We start from the raw sequence: 26,196 nt of genomic DNA on the forward strand, positions 1-26,196 counted from the left end.
TGCGCGAAACTAGGGAGGATTACCTCCTCCCCTCTCGGAGCAGCGAGAACAAAAGGCGGGGGCCAGTCAGCCTCCGCTAACAAAATGTCATATGTAGTTGTAAGATTTTCCCCAAATACCCCTTTTATGGTACGTTGTAGGTCACCTTCAATGAACAGGACTATTTCATAAAGTCTGTCAGGGGGAGCAACTCTAGTGTAAGCTGTTTCAACAACAACATAACGGTCAGTCGCTTTCACCTTCAGTAGTGGACGGAGCGCCTCTCGTACTATGGTGATCTCCGACACGCTGTCCAGCAAGGTCAGAGCCCATGTCTGATTCCGAAGCTGCGCTCTCACTATCTGTGGCATATCTCGCTGTTAAAGCGGCGTCTTTCTTTTTCTGAAACTGGGGTCTCTTCGGTGTAGAATCGTCCTGCTTGCCTTTACCGTCTTGCGGGCGGGGCTGGTCGCGTCCCTGCTGGCCACCTCGTCCCCTGCCGCCTCCTCCTCCACCGGTCGCAGAGGCCAATGACTCCTGAAAAGAACGAGGAGATCGTTGATCAGAAACCTGAAATCGATCAGGTGATTTTATCTTTGTGCGATCGCGCAAGTCATAAAAACGTTCTGTGGGCGCAGGCAATGGAGACGCAGGTCGAGACTCCTGTCTCTGTTGTTGTTGCTTTCCCTGTTTTTGTTTTTTCGGCCAATTTTGCTTTTTGGTCTTGGGCTGTTCGTCAGCTTCTGACTTTTGCCCTTGGGGTTGTTTTTGCTCTTTTGTAGAAAAAGGCTTGAGACCCCTACTATTGCGGCCCACGGTTTTATAAGCCGCCACAATTATACGTGCTAACTGTCGGGGTTTGTCGACTTCGGGAATCACCTGCAAAGCATTGGCTACCTGAAAGTTCACTGCATCCCCCTTGACATTAGCAAGAATGAGATCGTATACAACATCAAAGAAGCCACAAAGGCGCATACCCAATTCAACAGAAGCCTCAGGTCCGGGCTCATCCTGAACACGCTTAAGGACCATTGGCAGGACAGTCATAGACGGAGTGCCGTAACACCTCGCATAGACCGCCGCAAATTTCTACCCCAGGTCTCACAGTCACCGATCTCAGGGGTCAAGTCTTTCGGCATGCTAATTGTCAGAATCCTGTGTTTCTCACCAGGAGCCGTGTTAGGAAATACTGCTTCCAGCTGGTCAAACTTTTCGTCAAGCCAGAAAGGAAAATCATCCCTATCCTGGGGGCACTTGCCCATCACAGCATTCACCATCACGGGACTGAGCTTCACACAGCCTTGTCCTGCTGGGAGTGCCGCACCTCCTGGGGCCCCGCCCGGGAGATTACGGGTTATGTATTGCACTAACGACCTAATCACGCTAATTGCGACTACATGTAGTCGTCTTAGTTCAACAACGGTACATGCGCCGTGTTGAGGATGAGTTGTAAATCCAGCCCAAACAGGCCAATTTGCGCACGGAATGGACAAAGGACCTAACCTCAGAGCTGTTAAAGAGTGGGGGATGGCGCCATCAAACCAAACGCGGTGCTGCCAAGCATCAATAGGAACTTCCTGTGCCCTATACCGAGTATATTCTAGAGGCACAGCCGTGGGAGTGTATGTGTCGAACACAGTAGTATTCGCATTCGCAGCCGGGAAGGTCACTCACGAGTAAAAGATTTCGTAAGGGTAAGCCACATCTGCACTCACCACCATAATTACGGCCATGCCATCCAAGGTAACATTAAAATGCTGCAAATGATTGGGCACCGCAATACGACTATGTTGCGGAATGTTCACCGCGGCCATAACGACACAGAAAGAAAGAGGTACAAAGTAAACTTTGTAGCACAACTGGGTAGTAATTCAAGGAAACCGTTTAGAAAGATTCAAGCTTGAAAAGACCTATTTAAAAAATAGGTAGATTAGTCCGACACCACCGTTAACCGGAAACAATAGCGACGGGGTTAAGGATAGAATGATGCACTACTTAAGTGTAACGTAATAAGACCACCAAAACGTTGGGCGCCATGTCGCAGGGATTCCGTTCTCCTACAGAACTGTGCATAGAGACTTGGAACCTCAGTGAATTAGGGTGTGCCAAAACTCACCTTAGTACCCAAAATTCCCTACCAGACTAGCTACAGTGTCTCATTGGTTATTACAACCTCCCAATGCTTAGACAAACCAGAACATGGACTTAGAGTACCTCAGATAACGTGGAACACATGAACACTCTTTCGTTATACAATCATTTCAATCCAGAACTAGGAGTAAACGAGGACGCGTGCACATTTGAAATGTTTATTTACTAATGCAATGTTCTCAAACGCAGTATCTTAGCTAATACAAGCAAACATATTATAAGTAGCAAAGTAATCAGCATAGTTACTAGTCCATAGAATGCAAAAGGTGACAGCATGCTAAAATGCTGAAATGAATAGGGACCAACAACACCTAATTTTCACCCTCCCTAGCTAGGATATTATATTATATCTAAGAAGGTCTCTTTGGGTTTTAGAAGGGCGGGCCCATACCTTAAATCCTACTGGTAATGTATCACATCATCTTCCACCAGCTCTCTGCATGCAAAGCACCATCAAGTGTGTGTGTATGCTCTTTTCAAAGCAATATAAAACACGCCTAAAGCCTGAATTTGGCCGCAGCTCCATGTCTGTTATGTCTAGGAAGGTGCGAAGATCAGACCTCACAACAACTGTGTCGAGATATCCTTGAAGGCTTCAGCACTCACTGTACAGACACGGCTCACTAAGCAAAGCTGATATCAGAGTAACAACATATTATTTGTGTGTGAAGCAAAAACACTCTACTAGGCTCAAAGCTACAATAACAGTTATGTGTCGTGTGCAGAAGCAGCAGAAAGGTAAAATGGCGTTTAAACTCCTAATAAGCCCATGTTAACTTAACACAGCATATAGGCAAAGCATATCTATATGACACTACTGTTTATGTTGTAACAGATTCATCAACATTCACATACATAGTAGATTTTGGGCTGCCAAGAGACAATACATTATATACAATTGTGAACAGTGTGACATATGTGCTCAGTGCTCAACTGGAGTATAGTATATACAGTAATAAGGACTTTTACACAGAGGAAGGGGGGGGGGACAATTTTTAGGCCAGACAAAACTGTTGGGACTAATGACTCTGTTGGTTGATCAAGCTCATGAATGCGTGCAGAGCCTTTGTCATACTGGGCCTTGTATAATTGTTGTCGACGTTTCAACCCGAGGTGTGCTCCATTATGTAGTCACGTTGGGTCTTCATCAGGACTGGAGGATGGGAATGACAGCCCTCAGACTGCCAGACGGGGTTCTGGCTGGGTCGGCCTCAATGGGCACACGCCACTTGGAGGAATCCTTGGAAGTTTCTTGAGAGCAGGCAATCGTCCTGCGCTGTGGCAGCATTAATGCTGCCACAGCGCCGGACGATTGCCTACTTGACTAATTCATTCTGATAGATCTCAAGAAACTGCCAAGTATTACTCCAAGTGGTGCCTGCCCATTGAGGCAAACCCAGCCAGAACCCCGTCTGGCCATCTGAGGGCTGTCATTCCCATCCCCGCCCAGTCCTGATGAAGACCCAACGTGACTACCTAATGGAGCACACCACACTGTTTTTCTTCCCCAAAAAAACTACTAAGTGTGGAGTTTTGAAATCTAAAGATATTCTTTAAAAATCATGTGAATAACCAAAACATAATTACTTACATGTTTACAGGAAATGTCCCAGTTCTAAATCTAGGTATCCAGCACTGAGTTAGAAAAGTAACATAAAAAGTATCTTACCTGTAATTTACTGAAAAAGCCTATTCATTCCAATGTACTGTATTTGCTAAGTGATGCAACCTGCTGCATACTCTGTAGATCGAACAAGGTACAAGTTCGATTGCATTTTCAAACTGATCTATATTCAGCAACAATTTTCATGATTTCAACGAAATACCTCAAGAATGTACAAAAATGAGGAGCATTTAAAGTCATACATAATTTAATGCCATGAAATCAAAAGTGGTTCAGTTCATATTTTGCAAGCATTTTTTTTTGCTACCAACTATCCATCCTAAGCATGTTTGTTCATCCATTGCAACAATGGATCCCATATCATCATTCCTCTTTTGCGTTTATTACGCCCTTTTCTTTTATAAATGGCCACCTCTATGCTACAAGTTGCTAACAAACGGGCCCTCCATTGCTGAAATGCCGGTGGATTCGGATCCAGCCAGGTTGAGGCTATGCATAACCTAAGAACGACCATGGCCACAAAAATCAGCCCTGCATGTAGTTTGGGCGATTACTATCTGCTGTACCCAGCAGTATTTCCTCGGTTGAATTGTTGACTCCTGTTCCAAAAATTTCTGATAAAAACTCAGAAATTTCCACTATTAAGCTCGACAATACATTACAAGAGGCAAAAATATGCACACTATCCGCATCAAACAGTGAGCATCGTGGACATGTTGTACCCTTTCCAGTCCCCCATTTTCCTATCTTATTTGGGGTATAATACAGTGAGAAAAAGGTTTTATAAGATTGGTCTTGTAATTTAACTGACATAAAGCAAGTCTGTGACAAATCAAAGGAACGCAAAGGAGTTTAGGGCGCTACAACCAGTTTAGCCTGCCACCTAGCTAACTGTTTCTCCATATCAACGGAGCATAAAGAGTTCAAGGATTCGTAGATTTCCCCAATAGTTGGGACCTTTTAAGTATTTAGTTATGCAGCACAATATCTTTGGTGCAACAACATTAACTGTTGCATGGTTAAACATTTATAAGGCCCCACATGCGATACCTATTGGCTAAGCCAATGCTTGTTTTTATTTTTAAAAGGACAAGCAGTGCTATCAGGCTCGGGTTGCCACTTAGAGGTAGAGAGAGGTGTAGAGAGAGATAGAGAGAGAGAGGTGTGTAGAGAGAGATAGAGAGAGAGAGAGATGTGTGTAGAGGGAGAGCGAGAGAGAGAGGTGTAGAGAGAGAAGTGTGAGGAGAGAGAGGTGTGTAGAGAGAGAGAGCGAAAGAGAGAGGTGTAGAGAGAGAGGGGTGTAGAGAGAGAGGGGTGTAGAGAGAGGGGTGTAGAGAGGAGTGTAGAGAGAGGAGTGTAGAGAGAGGGGTGTAGAGAGAGGGGTGTAGAGACAAAGGGGTGTAGAGACAGAGGGGTGTAGAGAGAGAGGGGTGTAGAGAGGGAGGGGTGTAGAGAGGGAGGGGTGTAGATCGAGGGGTTTAGAGAAAGAGGGGTGTAGAGAGAGTGGGGGTAGAGGGAGAGGGGTGTAGAGAGAGAGAGCTGTAGAGAGAGGGGTGTAGAGAGAGAGGGCATTTTCTCTGCACCAAAGACAAATGATCCATATTTTTTTTTATTTCGAGAAAGCAGGGCTTGGATAGTTTCAAAACAACATTTGGTTCCAGGCATTAAAGTGAACCACTGCAAAGGAATGTTGTAACGTCTAGTCTCGTCGTCAGTTCTGAGGGACAACCGTCTGCCCAGAATTTAGCCATTGGCTCCTGTGATGTGACAGCAAAATTTAAAACGAGAATGGAATTAACCACCATATAATGCGTGGGAAAGGTCACCCTTCCAAAAAATACACAAAAGCACGCTGTGCTCTTGGTTTATATGAGCCTTCTCGCCTCCTCTATTTAGAACAACAACAAATTTAAAATGTCTATGTTTGACACAAATACTTTATAACCAGTCTTACAAAAAGATTTCAGCGATTTTCAGCAAAGAGTTCCTATGTTAATAGTTTGCCCACTTAACACGAGAATTGACATCTCATGGAAGCAAGAGTGACAAATACTTGTGACCTAAGCGCCCACATGTTCGCGAGTGAGATACCTTTGTTAGACACCGCGATTAAATATGGCACTGTACATTACTCCGAGACCTTACATATCACCTCACGTGTTCATTTGTTTGAGGAAATACGTATAAATAGACCAAATACAGCATTGTGAAACTTAAAATGGACTATTGCATATTAATGACTACATTTTAACACTCAACAAAAACTTTAAGGATGACTGGCATAGTCTGCACATAAAAGTGTTATGCAGTGGCATCTCTGTTGGAGAAGAGAGGACGAAGTAAAATAGACAAGCATGGTAAAAGATTAACACACGATTGCTTAACCATGCGGACAGCAGATAAAGGCATATTTTGAATTTTGAATGACAACATATGGAAGCAAGCCTTGGCCACGAAAGTCATCGCGATCACGATCGCTGCGAAAGTGATCGCAATGACGAGCTAAACCATGCAAGGAATGCGCGCGAGCTGGTCGCCGCTTTGGGAGCCCTTCCCAAACCCCTACTAAATGTCTCTCCGAGCAGTGCATGCGCCCTGACTCACGAGACCTAAAGCACAAGTTACTTACCTTCGGTAACGATATATCTGTAAGAAACTGTAGTTAGTATTAGATTCCTTACCTTAGAATATCCCCAGGCGTCAGACTGGATCTGGAAACTTTTGCGTAGCAGTACCCTTGCGCGTCGGTAGGCGTCGTCTGCGGCTCCGCGTCCGTCGTCGTTGGCGCTGGGATGACGTCGCCGGAGTACTTAAGACGCCGCCCTCGCGCGCTGACGTCAGTTCTTATACACAGCTTTTCCGTGCCAAAAAAAGCAGCGCCATGATAAAAACCAACACTGGTGCCATGAAACTAGGGCCCTGAAGGGGGATGACCTTAACCCTAGATATTGGTTCGCAGAACGGGGAGGACGGGCAGGGAAGTTAGGAATCTAATACTAACTAATGTTTCTTACAGATATATTGGCACCAAAGGTAAGTAACATGTGCATGTGAAAGAAAAAGGTTAGTATTAGATTCCTTACCTCAGAATAGATACCCCAGCAATACCAACCCCGGTGGTGCGTCTGCGAACCCATGATCACGCCAGAAAGTCCTGGAGAACGGAATGGCTGAAAAAGCCATCTCTCCGGACTTGGCTGTCCAGGCAGTAGTGACTTGCGAACGTGTGCAGCGAGGCCCACGTAGCTGCCTGACCGATAACCTGCAAGGGGACTCCCCGGCACAGGGCACTAGTACCCGCCTTGGCTCGTGTGGAATGGGCACAAAGCCCCACCGGAGGCTCCTATTCGAGCCAAAGAGTAACAAGCCTTGATGCACAAGACGACCTATCGAGAAATGGTTCACTTGTGCACCGCCCGTCCCTTCTTAGCACCCACGTAACCAACAAAGAATTGGTCATCCACCCGGAACTGGCGTGTGCAATCCAAATAGAATGAGAGCGCACGCTTTGGGTCCAGACAGTGGAGCCTCTCTTCCTCTTTCGAGGGATGTGTAGGCGGAAAGAAGGTGGGCAAAGTGATGGACTGCCCGATGTGGAAGGCTGTGACTACCTTGGGCAGGAAAGAGGGTCGTGTCCGCAACACAACTTTGTCTGGATGGACTGAAAGGAAAGGAGGCTTAGAAGAAAGGGCCTGGAGCTTACTCACTCTCCTGGCAGAGGTGATGGCAACCAGGAAAGCGGTCTTCAGAGTAAGGAGGCGAAGAGGACAATTATGAAGGGGCTCAAAGGGAGCACACATCAGAAAAGTTAGAACACGGTTCAAGTCCCACTGAGGCATTACGGAAGGAACAGGAGGGAACATATGAGTGATGCCCTTCAAAAAACTATTCACAACCAGGGACTTGAACAAAGAGGGCTGATCAGGTAGCCTTAAGAAGGCGAAAATGGCCGACAGGTAGCCCTTCAGAGTGCCCAGAGCAGAGCCCTGCTGGGCAAGAGAAAGAAGAAAGAGGAGAACCTCTGAAAGAGGGGCAGAAAGGGGATCCACAGCCTTTGCTGTGCACCATGCCACAAATTTGTTCCACCTGCAGGCGTATACCGATTTTGTGGCGGGACGCCTGGCTGCCAGAATGACATTACAGACTTCAGGAGGCAAGTCAAATGGCCTCAACTGCCGCCGCTCAATCTCCACGCATGTAAGTGGAGACTGGACAGGTTCGGGTGGAGGACCGTCCCCTGCTGCTGCGACAGAAAGTCCTCCTGAAGGGGCAGACGAATCGGGGGATCGACTGACATGCTGAGTAGCTCGGGATACCAGAACCTCCGTGCCCAGTCCGGAGCCACAAGGATGACTTGGGCCCGGTCGCGCCTGATCTTCTTCAGCACTCTGGGCAGCAGTGGTATAGACGGAAAGGCGTACAACAGACTGCAACTCCACTCGCGACGAAAAGCGTCTCCGAGCGAGTGCTGCCTTGGAAATTCCAACGCGCAGAACTGATGACATTGCGCGTTCTCTTCTGTGACGAATAGATCTAACCAAGGTTCTCCCAACTGCTAAAAGAGACCTGGCACCACGCCATTCGTGATCCATCATGCACCAACGGTTGAGTTTGTCCACCTTGGCGTTCAGGGAACCTGCCAAGTGTTGAACCACCAGGGTCACGCCCTGATGTTCCAGCCACTGCCAGAGGCGCAGAGCCTCCTGGCACAGGGTCCACGACCCCACCTCGCCCTGTTTGTTGCAGTACCACATGGCGGTGGTATTGTCCGTGAACACCTGCACCACACTCCCCCGGACAGAGGGGAGGAATTCTTTCAGTGCAAGCAAGATCTCCCACAGCTCCAGAAGGTTGATGTGGAGCTGGGACTCCCCCGGAGACCAGAGGCCTCTGATCTCCGCCTCTCCCATGTGGCCCCCCAGCCCAGAAGGGACGCGTCCGTCACAACTACGTGCTCCGGTTGGGGTAGGGAGAGGGATCTGCCGCTGACCCAATCGCGGTCCATGAGCCACCACTGCAACTGTCTTGCAGTGCCCTCCGAGCTCAAGACATGGTCGGACAAGTTGCCCAGATGCTGGGCCCACTTAAACTTCAGGTCCCACTGCAGAGCCCGCATCCGCCACCTGGCGTGATGCACCAGAAGGATGCAGGAGGCCATCAGCCCCAGAAGCCACAGCGTCAACCTGACCGAGACTCGGGATAAAGGCTGACAGATCGGAATCAGAGTCTGAATATCCCGAACCCTCTGTTTGGGAGGATAAAACCCAAAACTGCGCCAAGTCTAGAACCACTCCGATGAAGAGGAGCTTCTGAGAGGGGCACAGGTGACACTTCGGCACATTGATGGAGAACCCCAGCAGGTGCAGGAGGTCGGCCGTAGTCTGGAGGTGGCTGACGACTGTCTGTGGCGAGCCCGCCTTCAACAACCAGTCGTCGAGATAGGGGAAGACTGACACCCCTAATCTGGGCAGATGAGCTGCGACCACCGCCATCACTTTCGTGAACACCCGAGGGGCGCTGGTAAGGCCGAAAGGGAGCACGGTAAACTGAAAGTGCTCGTGGCCTACCTTGAACCGCAGGTAGCGCCGGTGGGCCGGCAGGACGGGGATGTGAAAATAAGCGTCCTGCAAGTCCAACGCTACCATCCAGTCTCCCGGGTCTAGGGCAGCCAAGACCTGAGCCACAGTCAGCATCTTGAACTTCTCCTTCCGGAGGAAGCCGTTGACGTTCAGCAGGTCCAAGCTAGGGCGTAGGCCCCCTTTGCCCTTCCTGGGAACCAGAAAGTAGTGGGAGTAACAACTACACCATACTTCTGGCCCAGGGACGCGCTTGATGGCCCCCTTGGCCAAGAGGGCCGTAACTTCCTCTTGCAGAAGTTGCAAATGATCCCCCGAAAAGCGGTGGTATTGCGGTGGCAACGCTGGAGGGGTCGACTCGAAGGGGAGGGAGTAGCCCCTTCGGACGATTTGCAGCACCCACCTGTCTGATGTGATGTCGCGCCAGTGGTGATGGCGAACCCTGCCCCCTACTGGCGTTAAATGGGCCTGAAAGCTTGGGCTAGGAAGGCTTTGAGGGGGATGCTGCGGGGGTGGATGTGGACTGGCCTCGCCCTTGTCTCCTGGCACTGGCCCGGCGGTTACTACGTCCGCCACCGCGCTGGATGCTAGTCTGCGGCCCGTGGCTGGCAGGACTTGTGGGGGTGCCCCTTCCTTGGCCACGAAAGGAGCGAAAGGCAGCAGTTTGCTGGAGCGGGCCGACAGGCCCAAGGACTTGGCCGTAGCCCTGGAGTTCTTAAAGCTCTCAAGCGCACTGTCTGCCTTGTCGCCAAAGAGGCGACGGCCATCAAACTGCATGTCCATAAGGGTGTTCTGGACATCAGCCGAAAAATTTGCGGACCTCAGCCAGGCGTGGCGGCGAACCGCCACCGTCGTTGCAATCGCCCTGCCTAGCGAGTCCGTGGTATCCAACCCACATCGAATGGAATACCGTGCCGCATCTCGGCCCTCCGCAAGGGCTTGGGAGAGTTTAACCCGGTCCTCCTCCGGGCACTGTGGCAGCACGTCCGCGACTGTGTCCCACAGAGTGGGTATAACGCCCAAAAGGCAAGCGATGTTGACTGACCGCAACCCCAAACTAAGTGAGGAGAACATCTTTTTTACGTACTGTTTATACCTTTTGGATTCCCGATCAGGGGGAGCTGTCGGGAATGCGGTCTGGGAATTAGAGGCCTGGATAACCAGGCTCTCGTGGGTGGGGTGGGTGGACAGGAAACAAGGGACGCCCGGGGCCGGGCGGTGGCGTCTGGCCCCGTTCCTATCGGGCCTGGACCAAGTGCCCAACAGAACGTCAGTTACGGCCTCATTGAACGGCAGTAGAGGCTCAGAAGAGCTTGCCTGTGGTTTGAGGACCTCAGTGAGGAGGTTAGTCCTCACGTCAGCGACGGGGAGCTCAAGAGACAAGGCCTTGGCTGCCCTCGTCAATACCACACTGTAGGCAGCCCCCTCCTCCGTAGCCACGGTAGGAGGGGAGACAAATCCAGTGTCGGGCAAAGTGTCCAAACCACTGGCCTTCCCTAGTTCACCTGCCCAGTCCTGAAAAGACTGGCACTCCCGTGCCAGAGGCTCCTCAGACCCCTCCCAATCTGCCTCGCCCTCCATCTCCTGGTACTCAGGTTCAAATGATGGGGCCGGATCATAGACGTATTGCACTTCTCTCAACGTCAAATGCGGCGTCGATTGACGCCGTTCCGACGCCGGAACCGGATCAAGGGGGGGGGGGGTGGGGGGGAGGGGGAGAAACGGGGACGACGTCGTCCTGGGACGGCGTTGGGGGCGACACCCTAGGAGTCGACGCCGGCAGAGGGGTCGTTAGGGCGACCAGCGGCGACCCGGATCCGGCGGGGCCCTGCGGTGTCGGGACCAAAGTCGCCGACGACGCCGAGGCCGAAGCACCCGGCCCGCTTGGGCTCCGAATCGGGACCGTGGGGCCCTAAGGCGCCACGGAACCTGGCGGAGGAGTGAGCGACCTCATGGCCATGAGGAAGGCATCGATCTCCTCCGGCGTCGCGTTCTTCCCAGAGACCGGCAGGTATGGAGCAGGCTGCGGAGCCGCATAGGCGGTGTCGCCTGAACCCCCGGCCGCGTCGTGCGAGCGTCGGGGGGAGTCAGAAGAGCGGTGTCGCTTCTTCGACTTCTTGTGCCTCTTACCTGAGTACTTGGAGCCCGACGAGTGGTGTTGACTCGCCGAGCTGTGATGACTCCGGCCCCGCGACCGGTCCCTCGAGCGATGCGGGGGCGACTGCCGGAGCTCGAGGCGCTTACGGGACCGCTCCCGCCTAGCCTTCGACGTCAAGGCCCGGCAGTTGGGGCACGACTTGTCATCGTGGTCGGTCCCTAAGCAATACAGGCACCGGCGATGGGGGTTGGTAACCGACATCAATCGGTTGCAAAAGCGGTACAAAAGGGGTTGGCGATGGACGGAGCATCTGAATCAATCAAACACTCACACCCAGTCAAAAGATCTGGGTTTAATCCATCACCGTTCTTTAGCCCACTCTGCCAACCCAGTTCAGACGTGGCCATATTCAAATCAGTCTGACCCTGTGCCTCATGGGAACAGTCCAGCCCGAACTGCCAAGCCATGTCTTCCCTGGACCGGAAACAAGCTTCCGAGGAACGGTTTCTGGCATTCCAGCCGTCTTCAGCCCGGCTTGCTTGAATCCAGTGGCAAAGTGAGCAAGGGACTCACGTCTGAGCATACCCTGCCACACTTATGGCGGCCAAAAGCGGTACAAAAGGGGTTGGTGATGGACGGAGCATCTGAATCAATCAAACACTCACACCCAGTCAAAAGATCTGGGTTTGATCCATCACCGTTCTTTAGCCCACTCTGCCACCCCAGTTCAGACATGGCCATATGCAAATCAGTCTGACCCTGTGCCTCATGGGAACAGTCCAGCCCGAACTGCCAAGCCATGTCTTCCCTGGTCGGTTGCAGTCGGCACAGGGCTTGAACCCGGGCATCCCTACCGGCACCGATGGAGTCGTTCGACTCGAAAAACAGATCAAAAAGGATCGAAAAAGTTTAGTCAAAAAATGACTAAAGGGTACCACTTTTTCCGGATCTGCGCTTGCTGGCGTGGAAAAAAGAAGAACTGACGTCAGCACGCGACGGCGGCGTCTAAGTAATCTGGCGACGTCATCCAGGAACCAACGACACCGACGACGGACGCAGAGCTGCAGACGACGCACAGGGGTACTGCTACGCAAAAGTTTCCGGATCCAGACTGACGCCTGGGGATAATCTAAGGTAGGGAATCTAATACTAACCTGTTTCTTTCAGATAGCAAAATACACACAATTGATGAACGGAATGCAGAACAAATCAAAACATTCACCCCAGTAAAGAGATCTGAGTTTAATCCATCAATCTTTTGCTCACCATGCCACTCCAGTTTAGACCTGGCCATACGCAAATCAGTTTTGACCCTGTGCTTCTTTTCATACCGGTTCTAAGATGCTTGTTTCCGGTCCAGGGAAGGCATGCCTTGGCATGAGGCACAGGGTCAGACTGATTTGCATATGGCCATGTCTGAACTGGGGTGGTGGAGTGAGCTAAAGAATGGTGATGGATTAAACCCAGATCAGTTGACTGGGGGTGAGTGTTTGATTTGCTCAAGCGCTCCGTCCATCATCCCCTTTAGTGTCACTTTGTTCGCCCTAAGTTGGCAGGGTATGCCCAGACATGGGTCCCTTGCTCACTCTACCACTGGATTCAAGATAGCCTGGCTGATGAGGATTATGAATCCGAAACCGGTCCCAGGATGCTTGTTTCCGGTCCAGGGAAGACATGCCTTGGCATGAGGCACCGGGTCAGACTGATTTGCATATGGCCATGTCTGAACTGGGGTGGTGGAGTGAGCTAAAGAATGGTGATGGATTAAACCCAGATCAGTTGACTGGGGTGAGTGTTTGATTTGCTCAAGCGCTCCGTCCTTCATCCCCTTTGGTATCTCTCTCTTGAACAGCTCAGACAGGAAGCTGCTGCTGAGGAGGCAGGGAGTGTCAGTGGGTCCCACAGGATCTATTGGGAGGGTGGGTTCCCATTTTCTGACTGAGAAGAGACTGGTGCCACCAGGAGGTTGGTCATACCTCAGAAATTCATGGGTCTTCAATTATCCCTGTGATTTTATGTTTCATTTTTTCTTAGGTGCATCATGTGGCATTGTGCTTCTGGCAATTGCTGCCCTGAACTTATAAGAGAAAAAAGAAAGCTTAAGGCAACAGGGTACTGGATTAAGTATTGTCATCTGCATTGAATAGCATCACATAGCTGTTAAAAGGGCCTAAGTCTGGGTGCATCCTGGATCTGCATGCTTGGGTTTAGTTCTGGCTTCACTACTTCTGAGGTAGCAAAGGCACTAGTTTTTTTGCGTGGCATCCAATCTGGAGCCCGCAGGTGTGTAGTGTAACTTAGCACTAGTCTGTTGGGTCTCATGCTCCATTCTACCTTGGAGTGTTTATTGTATTGTTCGATTCCTTGGGGTTCCGAGTTGGGCAGTTGCTGCCGGGGAGTCGCTGTAACTGGAGCAAACAAAGCAACCTCTTACCTGACGGTGTTTGTAAGAGACTTCTTTTCATTGGCGACGATTAGTTCCAGTTTTCAGCCTCCCCATCCTTCGTGATGATCCTATGATTTGCCTCGTTGAAGCCCTTGGTGTCCGGAGTTTCCTGTCAGTTTCGTTTTGAAGTTCCACCACCTTGCAGATCTGCTGTTTCCAGTACAGTACAGTTCCTTCTCCTCTGATTCCCGTCTCTGTCCGATGCTCAATGCCAATTTCGGACATTTTCTAGCCTTTTTAAAAGTTTTGTGGTGAGTAACTCGAGACGGAGCTCGAGACGTATTCAACCTTGTCACTCATCAGCACTCACGTCATCTGCTACGTCATTGCGCACGTTCAATTTACGTGCGTGCAGCCATTTTGTTAGTACTGTTGACATAGCAACCCCACATACGGAGATTCACCAAATTGACGATCATACACTGAAGCGGTGAAATGTCAGGCATGATTCCACCGATTAACATTTAAACTGCTTTTGCCTGCATTGGTGAATGGGTTGCATTGGCGCCGGGCTGTTTGTGATATGTTGTGGGCAGTGAGAACTACTCCTCATGTTTCTACTGGCGTTGCTCCGTTTACTCTATTGCGAGGAAGAGTTGCAGGAACCAAGCTGAACAAAGAATGGATGTCCAGGAGGGTTGTGAATACGGAGGGTTTGGCTGTGGTAACTGATGTCAGAACTGCTGTCCAAGCTAAGTATGACACCAGATCTGCTGTTTCTTCTTTGCTCAAAGTCAAAGTTGGAGATTGGGTGAGGTTAAAGAAACCTGGTTTTATTCGCAAGGGGGAGTCCCTGTTTTCATCTCCCAAAAAGGTGTCTGGTGTGAGAGATTATGTTGTTGTGCTTGATGATGGAAGGATTTGGAATAAGAGTACTGTCTCCATTGTACCTGAGCCTATGCTTGATCATGTCAACAAAAGGTTCGGAGTTCATTCCCCTCCTTGTGTTGATTCTACCAGCATCCATGGAAGAAATGTTTCACGGTCTAACCTTATCCCTGTAAGGGGAGCTTCTTCTAGAGTGAAATCTGTTCCAATAAAATTTCAAGATTATAAAATGTTATAATTTGAACAACATGGTATAAATCTGTCTTCTGCATAAAATGTTATTTTGAGTACATAATTTCATGAATCTGTTACTGATTTCTGTCCTACATATGCTTTCCATCTTTGTTTTCTCTTGTTTTTTTCCCTTCTCTTGTTTTCTTACTTTCCTGTTTTTCTTACTTTGGTTTCTTTACTATTGTTATGAAGGAAGGGGGGTGTGGTGGGTCTCGTGCTCCATTCTACCTTGGAGTGTTTATTGTATTGGTTCAATTCCTTGGGGTTCCGAGTTGGGCAGTTGCTGCCGGGGAGCCGCTGTAACTGGACCGAATAAAGCAACCTCTTACTTGACAGTGTTTGAAAGAGACTTCTTTTCATAGTCATTGTCTCCTGTCGACATAGCAGAGGCGCCACGCCCTCTGTTCTAACAGAAGGGTGGCTGTGTTAATGTGGAGCAGAGTGCCCTGGCCAGGTTTTAAAATAGCCTGTGTTCTTTGTTGCCTTTCTTACAAAGTAGATCGCCTGAATGACGTCAGTCGATGATGTCACTTAGGGAAATGTATTTAATGCAGTTTTATATAGCACAAACTTTACCTAAAGGTGTCAGAGCGCTTTACAAAAGAACCAGGTAAGTTACACAAGGTCACAAGATAGACTAAACACGCTAACAAGTTATATGTATACAGGTTCAAAAGTACACAAGACAGGCTGAGAACGCGAACAAGTTATATATATGCAGTTACAATGCTAACACGTTGCATATTTATATTGTGAAAAATAAAAGGTGTCAGTGTTAGGTTAAAACAGGAGTAAAATACATATTTACAAAGTTGACCTCATGGGAGTGCTAGATGGCCGTAAGGGTCAAGAAATGGGTTGAATTATTCCAGGGAGTGCCTTTGGAAAAGGAGGGTTTAGGAACTGTTTTGAAGGTCCGTAAATAGGTGGCGGTTCAGAGGGTAATCCATGTTTACTACGTATCTTTTTTTCCGCGGACTTTGACTCCGCATACCATTACTCCGCGAGGTCATTGACACCGCATACCATCACTCCCTATTTTATCACAACGCGTGTGCATTTACCACGCATGCCTTTACAACGAATTACAATGTAAAGGCATGTATGGTAAATGCACATGCGTTGTGAAAAAAAACCAGACTTCATGAAGAAGGAACCAGGAGGAGAGAGGAACCACGACGAGAGAGCGGTAAGGGGGTTTGGGTTAATTGTTTTAGGGTTCGTGCTGGGGTAGTGATTGTGTAGTGTAGGGTAGTGTTTGTGTAGTGTAGGGTCGTGCTGGGGGTAGTGTTATAGGGTTTAGGGTAGTGTTGTGGTGATTGTGTAGTGTAGGGTCGTTTTTTAGGGTTTAAGGTAGTGTTGGGGTCGTGTAGTGTTTTACGGTTAAGGGAATTGTTGTAGTGATTGTGTAGTGTAGGGTTTAGGGTAGTGTTGTGGTGATTGTGTAGTGTAGGGTGTAGGGTAGTGTTGTAGGGTTTACTGTAGTGTCGGGGTCGTGCAGGGTAGTGTTTTAGGGTTAAGGGAATTGTTGTAGTGATTGTGTAGTGTAGGGTTGTGTTGGGGGTAGTGTGTTAGGATTTTGGGTAGTGTTGTGGTGTGTGTGTAGTGTAGGGTCATGCTGGGGTAGTGTTTTAGGGTTTAGGGTAGTGTTGTGGTGTTTGTGTAGGGTCATGCTGGGGGTAGTGTTTTAGGGTTAAGGGAATTGTAGTGATTGTGTAGAGTAGGGTTGTGTTGGGGGTAGTATGTTAGGGTTTTGGGTAGTGTTGTGGTGTTTGTGTAGTGTAGGGTCATGCTGGGGTAGTGTTTTAGGGTTTAGGGTAGTGTTGTGGTGTCTGTGTAGTGTAGGGTTATGCTGGGGGTAGTGTTTTAGGGTTTAGAGTAGTGTTGTAGTGTTTGTGTAGTATATGGTAGTGTTTTAGGGTTTAGGGTAGTTGTGGTGTTTGTGTAGTGTAGGGTCATGCTGGGGTAGTGTTTTAGGGTTTAGGGTAGTGTTGTTGTGTTTGTGTAGTGTAGGGTCATGCTGGGGGTAGTGTTTTAGGGTTTAGGGTAGTGTTGTAGTATTTGTGTAGGGTAGTGTTTTATCGTTTAGGGTAGTGTTTGTATAGTGTAGGGTAGTGATGTGGTGTTTGTGTAGTGTAGGGTCGTGCAGGGGTAGTGTATTAAGGTAGTATTATAGTGTTTGTGTAGTGTAGGGAAGAAAAGTGGTTTATGGTAGTTTTGGGGGACCGTGCTGGGTAGTGTAAATGAAGGGAAAGGACTGGGTGTCGAGGGTGGGTTGTGCAGGGGTTCTACATTAGGGGGTAGGGTAGGGTAGGGTAGTGTACTCTCACTTACCTTCAAAACTTTTACAATGAGTATACCTTTAACATGCATGCCTTTGCGTTGTAATGGCATGCGTGGTAAAGGCATAGTCGTTGTAAAAGTTTGCGTTGTGATCATTTGCGGTGTGATTGTACTTGCAGTATAATAATTGCGGAGTGATGGTATGCGGGGTAATTGTTTGCGGGAAAACGTCACATATTTGGTTCAGAGGGATGGAGGAAGTGAGTTCCAGATTCTGGCCGCATTACCAGAGAAGGATTGAGCCATGAATCTCTCCCCTTTTGAAGGTAGGAGGATTGAGCAGTAAGTTTTCCGTATTGCGTGAAGGTCTAGAGCCTCCAGAGATTTTGAGTTTATTAGCCAGATAGCTTGGGGTGGAGGTGTGTAAGCATTTGTGGGTGATACAGGCAATTTTGTAAATTGACCTTGCTTCAATAGGAAGCCAGCAAAGAGACAACAATATGGGTGTGATGTGATCATTTCTTTCGATCATTTCGAAGCGAGCTGCTGAGTGGAGGATGGATTTTAGAGGGGAAAGGTGGGATTTGATAAGGCCAGCAAGGAGAGAGTTGCAGTGGTCCAATCTGGAAAGAACCAATGATTTGACCAAGGTTTTTAGGTCTTGCTCAGGATAGGAGCACCAAACCCCCCAGAGAAGGCCCAGTTGGTAGAGGGCATTTTTGGCGATAGTATTGATATGGGACTGTAAATTGAAATCACTGGGATAAAGTCACAGTCCAGATTTCAAGTGTGTGAGTATCAAGGGTTCAGTACAATTAGAAACCAAAAGCCCTGGGTCAAGGAAATCTGACAAGGGCCACAGGCACTCCGAGAGAGAAGCTCACGCCCTGGCCTGCAGGGGGCATGGGTGAAAGTGTGCAGAGGAACTAGCCAGCACATTTTTCTTTATCAGTGTTTTTGTTACGGAGACAGATGGGCTTGCTGCTGCGAGGCTATAGTGAACTGTGTGAGAAGTTAGCCTGGTATATGATGTTCACTATTCTAGTGAACACCTTGCACCAGTCCAAACAACCCTTATAGTGATGGTTGTAAGTCAACCTTATAGACCAGCTATCCTAGTGGTAGCGTGGACAGAACAGTCTTAGGCTAAAAGACTCTTGAGGGCGTGTAAAGCCAGCTAATTACCGTATGTAACCCCTTGAATACCAAATTAAAGGACACCACACAGGATATATATAAAATATATATGTATTTATTTACTAACACACTCCTCTGAACTCTTTATGAGATCCGAGGCATAAGGTATCAAAAATAAGGAGTAAAGGGTAATTACTGTTCTATGAAGAACAGAAGGTCCAGTCACGAGGTGCCCTAAAAGTACGTCTATGCAAAGAGTTGTCGTGCTGTTCCTAACAAAAGAACGGATTGGTACAGTCAGTGATGTGAGTGGATTATGGGAGGGTGGTCAGAAGTTCACCCTGGGAATCCATTTTGTTGGATTTAATGCCCTCACACACCCTTTCAGGTGTCATGCTTCATCATTTGGGCTTGCTCCTCGTTGGGTCGGCGGTGCAATACCCAACGGGCGACACCTCAAAGAGGGGCTCTTTGGCGGAGATCTTTTTCCAACTGCCGTATAGATGAAGTGTGGGTATGGGGCCAGATACAGGTGGTAGACGTAGAGACGTCTACCACCTGTATCTGGCCCCATACCCACACTTCATCTATACGGCAGTTGGAAAAAGATCTCCGCCAAAGAGCCCCTCTTTGAGGTGTCGCCCGTTGGGTATTGCACCGCCGACCCAACGAGGAGCAAGCCCAAATGATGAAGCATGACACCTGAAAGGGTGTGTGAGGGCATTAAATCCAACAAAATGGATTCCCAGGGTGAACTTCTGACCACCCTCCCATAATCCACTCACATCACTGACTGTACCAATCCGTTCTTTTGTTAGGAACAGCACGACATATCAGAGGCATAAGCACATAACAAGTTACTCTTCGGAATACTTTAAATAGCACAATTTACAGTTAGGCCCTAGGGGCACGTAAAACCATATACTAAGTAATTGGTATAAGAACCACGACTCGGGAAAAGGAAAGGCCTAGGACCTAGAGAATCGCTGGGGCTACACTATCTGAACCTTAGGTTAGGAGTAGGAGGCCCACAGGCGGCGCGTGCAGTGTCAGTACAATCACGCGAGAGTCAATAGAAAGTCAAAGGGAACTTAAAAGGTAAGTAATTGAAGATTTAGGACACTTCCGGTCTAAGTAGGAATATACAACTAACAAAACTAGACACTAGGATAGGAAATCCCTACAGGAGCACCGAAGTACTCGCGTTACCTCACCCACGGGCTGCGGGTGCACAGGTGTCAAAGTGTGTCGGGTTTCGCCGTTGAAGTCTATGGAGCCTGTGAAGAAAGATACTGCAGGCGACCAGGAGGAAGTTGTAGGGTGGATTCAAGGGTGGATCGAAGATGAAGGAGACCTGAAAGCAGAGGGGACAGAGTCTAGGTCACTAGCCAGTGACCGGGTGGAACCAGGAAGGAACCAGACGTCGTCGAGGAGCCATCAGGTGCTGTCGTGAAGCCTGTCTTTGCAGCCACGCGGACCAGGAGGCGTCGAGGACGACCAGGTGCTGGAGAGGAGCTGTCCCATGAAGGTTCTCGCAGATGGAGGGGTTGACTTCCGGATTGGAGCCAACAAGCCTAAGCAAAGGCAACCCACGCAGGATACACAAAAGGCTTCTGGTGCAGACCAGGAGGGTCTGAGGTACTTCACCTTTTTAGGGAAGCAAGTACCAGTCTGGAGCAACCAGACCAGCGATGGATTTTCAAAAGGATCGTCGTCACAGGGCTACTAGCCAACTGGCCAGCAACCGGGACAACGCGTCGAGTAGAACACAAGCAGAAGGGCCCCACGCAGATCTCGTGGAGTGTGGAGGGCTGGTCTTCGGTGCAGGTGGTGCTCAGTGTCGGGGCGTCTCAGTCCCCAGTGCACAGCTTCGAGGATGCCTCGGGAGCTGCGCTGTTAGCAAGTTGAAGACTTTCCAAGTTGCCTGGTTCCGCGGGTTCCGACGCCTTCCACGGGGCTCAGCTGTGCTGGAGTCGTGCAGTGGGGTAAGAGAGGTCCGGGAGTCGAGGTCTTGTCAGGCTCTGTGCTCGGGTTCCAGCGGGAACGGGGACAAAGCAAGCCGTTGAGTTGCTGGATGGTGCCTGGTTGCCCAGGGTGGTCACTCCTTGGCCACAAGGGAGATTCTTCAGTCTTCAGCTCAGGTGAATGTCAAAGGGTCCAGAGTTTCGTTTCAAGTCGATAGCAGGATAAATCTAAAGTCTTCTGGGTCAGCTCCTACCTTTATACAACTTAAGGGGCTGGTTTACTCACTAGGTCCCTCCTAGGGTGGGACCAGGAAGGGGGGTGGTTACACCCCTTTCCTTTGCTTTTCCCAGTTTCGCGTCAGAGCTAGGGCTGGAGTGCTCCAGCAACCGGTTTGAACTGGGCTATGCATGAAGCACCTAGTGTGCCTCAGGCAGTGTCTCATTCTATTCAGCCCTCCCTGTCCCAATACACAAAGTCCTGTCTGGGGTGGTGCTCGCACCTCTCCAGGCAGGAAACCTATTCTCCAAACCTCCGTGACAGGTAGGACTCCCAGCAGCAGGAGGTCAGACTTGTGTCTGTGGCAGCAGCGGCCATTTTGTGACGCTAGGGCTCTGGCTAACTTTAACCGGGATAGTCAGCAACAACATGTCTTCTCCCTCTAGAAGGGTGGAATGCTACCCCCGTCGCCAGAATTGACGAGGGGGTAGTATTCCAAAGCGTATGACACCTTACACAACATGTTTAGATAAAGCCAAACCAAAGTTAGCATTCAACCGCGAGGATTATAATGCACTTAAGAGTATATGGTTACGGATTCCGCATCATCCTCCCCTCTCTGGTTGGCCTTGGAAAAGTCTTTTATATCCCCCTTTTCTTTCAAAGAATATCTTATGTTTTCTCGTAAACCTCAATCTCTATCTACTCCTATTCTTAAGTATACCTCCAAAATCCTTCCTCCCTTTCCCGTTTCATCCTTTTTTGATCAACCTATTTGGCACAATACATCTATATTAATTAACAATAAGCCGATTTTTTGGAAATCCTGGAGATCACGTGGCCTTATCTGGGTGCATCAATTGTTTCACCAAAATCAGATCATCCCATTTGCATTAGCTGCTACTTCTTTCAATCTACCTCCCGCTTTTCGAGTTAAATATTCATTATTGTCACACGCATTACAACTTGCCTACGATGCTTCCCTTGCTGCACCTCCTCCATCAAACCACGTATCCTCCGATATGTCTTCACTGAGTTCTTTACTTCTTAAACAACCTAAAGCTTCAAAAATCTACGCTTTTCTTCAAACTCAGTCTTCATCTCGCACGAAAACCACAACTGAAGAAACCTGGGAAAAAGACCTAGAAGTCTCTTGGCCTATTGAGCTATGGGACAAATTATGGCTTAAGATTCGTAGATCTTCCAGAGCTGCTAATACTACTCAAACACTATTTTTTATTTATAATCGTTTATTATTTTCACCACTAGTTCTTAGTAAACAATACCCAGATGCTTCTGATAAGTGTTGGTCCTGCTCCTTACCATGTGCAGATCTTTTCCACATGCTTTTCAATTGTCCCCAGGTTCATAATTTTTGGCGGCAAGTTTGGTCTCAAATTAACAAGATTTTTTCCTCTAATCACTCCTTCTCTTTATCTCACATTTTCTTAGGGAGTGTTTCCCCCATCTGGGATCATTGCACTTTCAGGGTTAGAATAATTGACTTATTGTTGGCAGTAGCTTTCCAGCAAATAACTAAAAATTGGAAAGATTTTACCAAAATATCTTATCAGGCTTGGTGGTATGCTGTTTGCTATAATCACAGGTTAGATACAACTTTTGTCTACCCCTTGGCTTTAGCTGCCAAGCGAAAAGAATTGTGGAGTCCAGTTACACTATTTTTTGATTTAAGTGCTCAGAGTTCTCTGCCTTTGTCCCCGTTACAACAAGAAGTTCCTAAACCTCCATGAATTCCTGTATTTTGTTAAACATATTAATATTATTTTCGCTTTTCTTGTAATTACAATGTATATTTAGTATATCTTTATTACCTTATATCATACCAGTTGCCAATTTTGCTTATATTTAGTCTCAATGTTTGATGTTTCTTTTTGTAGCTTATATTAATATCTTTAATTACCTTGATGTATACTTTTGCTTGTTATTTTCTTTGTCTTACTTTGTAAGCTTATCTCATATTCTTTCAATAAAATTTTTCTGAACTTAAAAAAGAGTATATGGTATGGCGATATCATCCAACAGCTATAAGGACATGGTTCCGCAAGCTGCAGACAGGCTCAGCTCATGCTAGAGCACCATCTCACACATAACCAAGAGCTCTGCCTCCAGGATTGTTAAGGCCTGCCATAGGAGTGACTTATAGGTTACTGTGTGTCTATATCTAAGGGTATATAGGAATACTATACCTAAGCAAGGGATGATTACACAACTTTGCCCCAGCTGAGTGATCTGGGGTTACCATAGTCAGGTATCCACCTTCCTACACACTGTTAGAGTCGCTGATACACCATTCACCAAGCACTTCCAGCAACAAAGAAACACACCCATAGTGTCTCGCGCTGACGTAGCATATGGAAGAAGAAACAATCCGATCTGTTTGCAATGGATGTCAGTAAATAAAGTGAATCTTACTAGTTAAAAGCTTTACTAGCCGAGCATCAAATATTAACACCACAATCAGCCAACGAAACAGGCTGCTTGTTTTTCACTGCCAGAGGAATCCTTTCGCTAGACCTCGTGACCTGGTGTTCTCTTCCACACTAACATATGTCTTGAAGTTATTAAAGTAAAGAAAAAAAATAGACTTACGATTTTCTCGCTGCTCGGCGAAAAGAAGCTCGACCCAGGGGATGATCCAAGCGTAATCGGCATTGCATACTTTCTGTTAGTCAAACGTTCGCAGACATCCGGTGCAGGCCCAGCTGAAGGCGCAGGTCCAAATGAACACGGCATTGGTCTTGCTGAACCCGGCATTGGTCTTGCTGAATTGAACACATGTTCAGTTAGAGGAGCGTTGAGCATTTGATAATCAGGCTCAATGAATGATGCGCCTGCGTAGCACGCGCTGATAAACGTGTGTTTGTTATAAACCGAGGGGACGTCCAGGCTAGGAAGCTCATAAAGAGGCATTTCTGCGTCAGCCTGCAACGGTGCCGAGAACCAACGAGAAGAGTGCACTTCCAGAGGCATGTGTCTTCGGAGGCGCGCAGCAGGCCGCGGGGCGGCTAGCGCCTTCATGGGCGGCGCTGCTTCTAGGCTCTGCAGGAATGAAGGCGCTGTCGGGTGGTAGGACGGGGACCGTGGTGCTGGGGCGTCACGTAGAGGAGCGAATAATCCTTGGGGAGGGGGCGGTGGCGGTATTGCACTTAGAAACCGTTCACTTGGGGCCGAGGATGGCGGTGCTGGTTCGGGACGTATCATACAAGGTGCTAGGGCGTCACGTAGAGGCGCGAATAATCGTCTGGGAGGGGGAGGAGCCGGTGGCGGTATTGCACTTAGAAACCTTGCACTTGGCGCTGAGGATGGCGGTGCAGGTTCAGGACGTATCATACATTGGAGTTCCATATAGTCTTCTGCTGCGGGCGATGGAGACCGTTCACGACTAAACAGCTTTTTTTTACTTTTCTTAAGCGATTGTCTGTCTTGCTTGGACTGTAGTTGTGGTGCGTCACCTTCAGGTGCTTCAACACATACCTCAACAGCCATCTGTTTCACACAAGGGGAAAACAACAAAACACAAAAGAAAATGTGTTAATGTGGATTGATATATAAAGAAAATAATACACATAGCAGAGATTATTGTAGCCTGCAGTTGTCGTATAAGAGGAAGACAAGCCGCACCAACATGCCATCAAGGTCTTCGCAGTCAGGGGCAATCAACATCAACCGCTATCTATCTTATATTTTATTGGCCATTACACTACACAATACGGTTGGATAGTACTTTATTCTAAGGTTTCAAAGTGTATTGTGAATTTATTAATACCATGTTTGGCATAAGTGTAAACGTAAAAAACATAACACGTTTAGGATAGGTTAAACATTGAAAACATAAATGTTTAGGATAGGCGTAAACGCTAAAAATATAACAAATGTTTAGGTTAGGTGTAAACGTAAACAAATATGACAAATGTTTAGAATAGGTGTAAACGGTAAAAGAAAATGACTACTAATACAGGAAGCACGGATTGGAGAGAAAGCGAAGTGCTGGACTAATTAGCCTCATTCTGGCAGAAAAAAATCAAAGGGGCAGGTGGGATTGGGGAGAGAAGTAACAGATAAAAGGTTACAGTGCACAAGAATCAAAGAGGATAATACATACAACTCAAGGCAGCCACATTAGAGATTTGTACATTTTTTAAAAATCAGTTTGGCGTTTGCATGTTACCATTCCTAAGTAAGCTTGGATAATTATCTCTTAAAGTCACCACTCAGAAAAACAAATATGTATGTATTTCAAAAGTCAATAGGTCCTGCTTTCCCGAGGTGTTAAGATGGTTATTTACATTTTTATTTGCAACCACATGCTGTAAAAACTAAAAGTTCAAAAGAAAAATGACATTGCCAAAATGTGCAGCCATTAGCTTGTCCTAAAAATTCTAAATAAAAAAAAAAACTACCATCACAATGAAAGAACCATAATTGCAATAAGCCTGCACAAGTGCTTCCTAGAACAGAAGTTGTACGTATGAATGGATGAATGAATGAATACCTTTATTTGCATGGTTACTCAAAACCATTACAATAGAAAAGAAGAGCACTACATTTAAAAGAAAACAGTAGGATTAAAATCTAGAGGTCTAAAATTCAAAGTCTAAAAAGAGATGAATCTATGTACGCAGCAACTGTTAAAAGTTTTACAGGCTTCAGTTAAACTAGTCCGGTAATAAAAGATGATAGGCAGCCTCCGCACGAGTGCCTGCCTGATTGCTTAGGGGGAGTGTCCATCAACTTTTTGCAGGTATATTGTACAAATTTGCCAAACATGTGCTGTGTCCAGAGTGTAAAGTCAATGGACTGCCTCCTTTGCGGTACGAGTACCCAATTGTAGCAAGATGGGCCTGAGATAGATTCAGTGAGCTAAGCGCAGAGCCGGGCAGCAAAATAAGATGTGGACCACAGACTCACGTTTATATTTACAAAGCCGGCACTCCACGATCACTGGTCTTGCTGACCCGGTAGGGTATCATTCTTTAAGGGGGAGAGGATGTAGTCTGACTGCCAAAATCCTGTGTAGGACTTGTCTCCCCCCGCCTGCGTAAGATGGAGTTTGAGGTTGTGATCTGTATATGGGAGGCTTTGGGACTCATGAAATCCTCTTGTTGCCGGGGATTCCATGTCCAAGGTATGAGAGCGTAGAAGTACTTGTTTTTTTATTGTGCTTTTGATAGCAGCATACTCGACTATCCTGGAGTCCCAGTTCTCTGTTGCAAGAGGTCTTTAGCGGAGGCGAGACCGGCTGACCAAGGATTGCCGGATTCTCAGAAAATACTTTTTATATCAGCCTTCATTGTGTTCTCCGGTGCCGCCGTTGTTAGGTAGAAGTATTTGCTCAGAGAGGCCATCTCTTCCAGTTTTTAGGTTTTGCCTGGCGAAAAGATGCGCTCTGCGCATCTTTTTCGCGCAGGCGAAAACCTGATGAGAATAGTACGGGAGACAGGAACGCCCCCGTCTTTCATTGGCTAGCTCCATAAATGGAGGCTAGCCATTGGAAGACGGGCCTGTCCGTCAATGCCGGACCAGATTCGGGGGCGTTCCCGAGATTTTTTGGCTTTTGGCTACGTCACGCTACGTCAGCCAAAAGCCCTCGGGAACGCCCCCGAATCTGCTCCTAATGCCTCCCTTTTCTCTCCCCCTC

At 48.0% G+C, this 26,196-nt stretch overlaps 1 protein-coding gene across 3 annotated transcripts in view; it reads right to left on the reverse strand.

The window, feature by feature from the left end:
• PARP4 (poly(ADP-ribose) polymerase family member 4) overlaps positions 1-26,196 on the reverse strand; it is a 1,988,214-nt gene that overhangs the window by 382,989 nt on the left and 1,579,029 nt on the right. For 2 of the 3 annotated variants that reach the window (XM_086935217.1, XM_086935219.1), the window contains one exon: positions 23,148-24,044. In XM_086935217.1, the coding sequence (XP_086791343.1) occupies positions 23,148-24,044 (897 nt within the window). The remainder of the gene's footprint in view (positions 1-23,147; positions 24,045-26,196) is intronic. The other variant, XM_086935220.1, reaches the window with a different exon arrangement.

This window comes from Lissotriton vulgaris, chromosome 8 (assembly GCF_964263255.1).
Source record: "Lissotriton vulgaris chromosome 8, aLisVul1.2, whole genome shotgun sequence".
NCBI lineage: Eukaryota > Metazoa > Chordata > Amphibia > Caudata > Salamandridae > Lissotriton > Lissotriton vulgaris.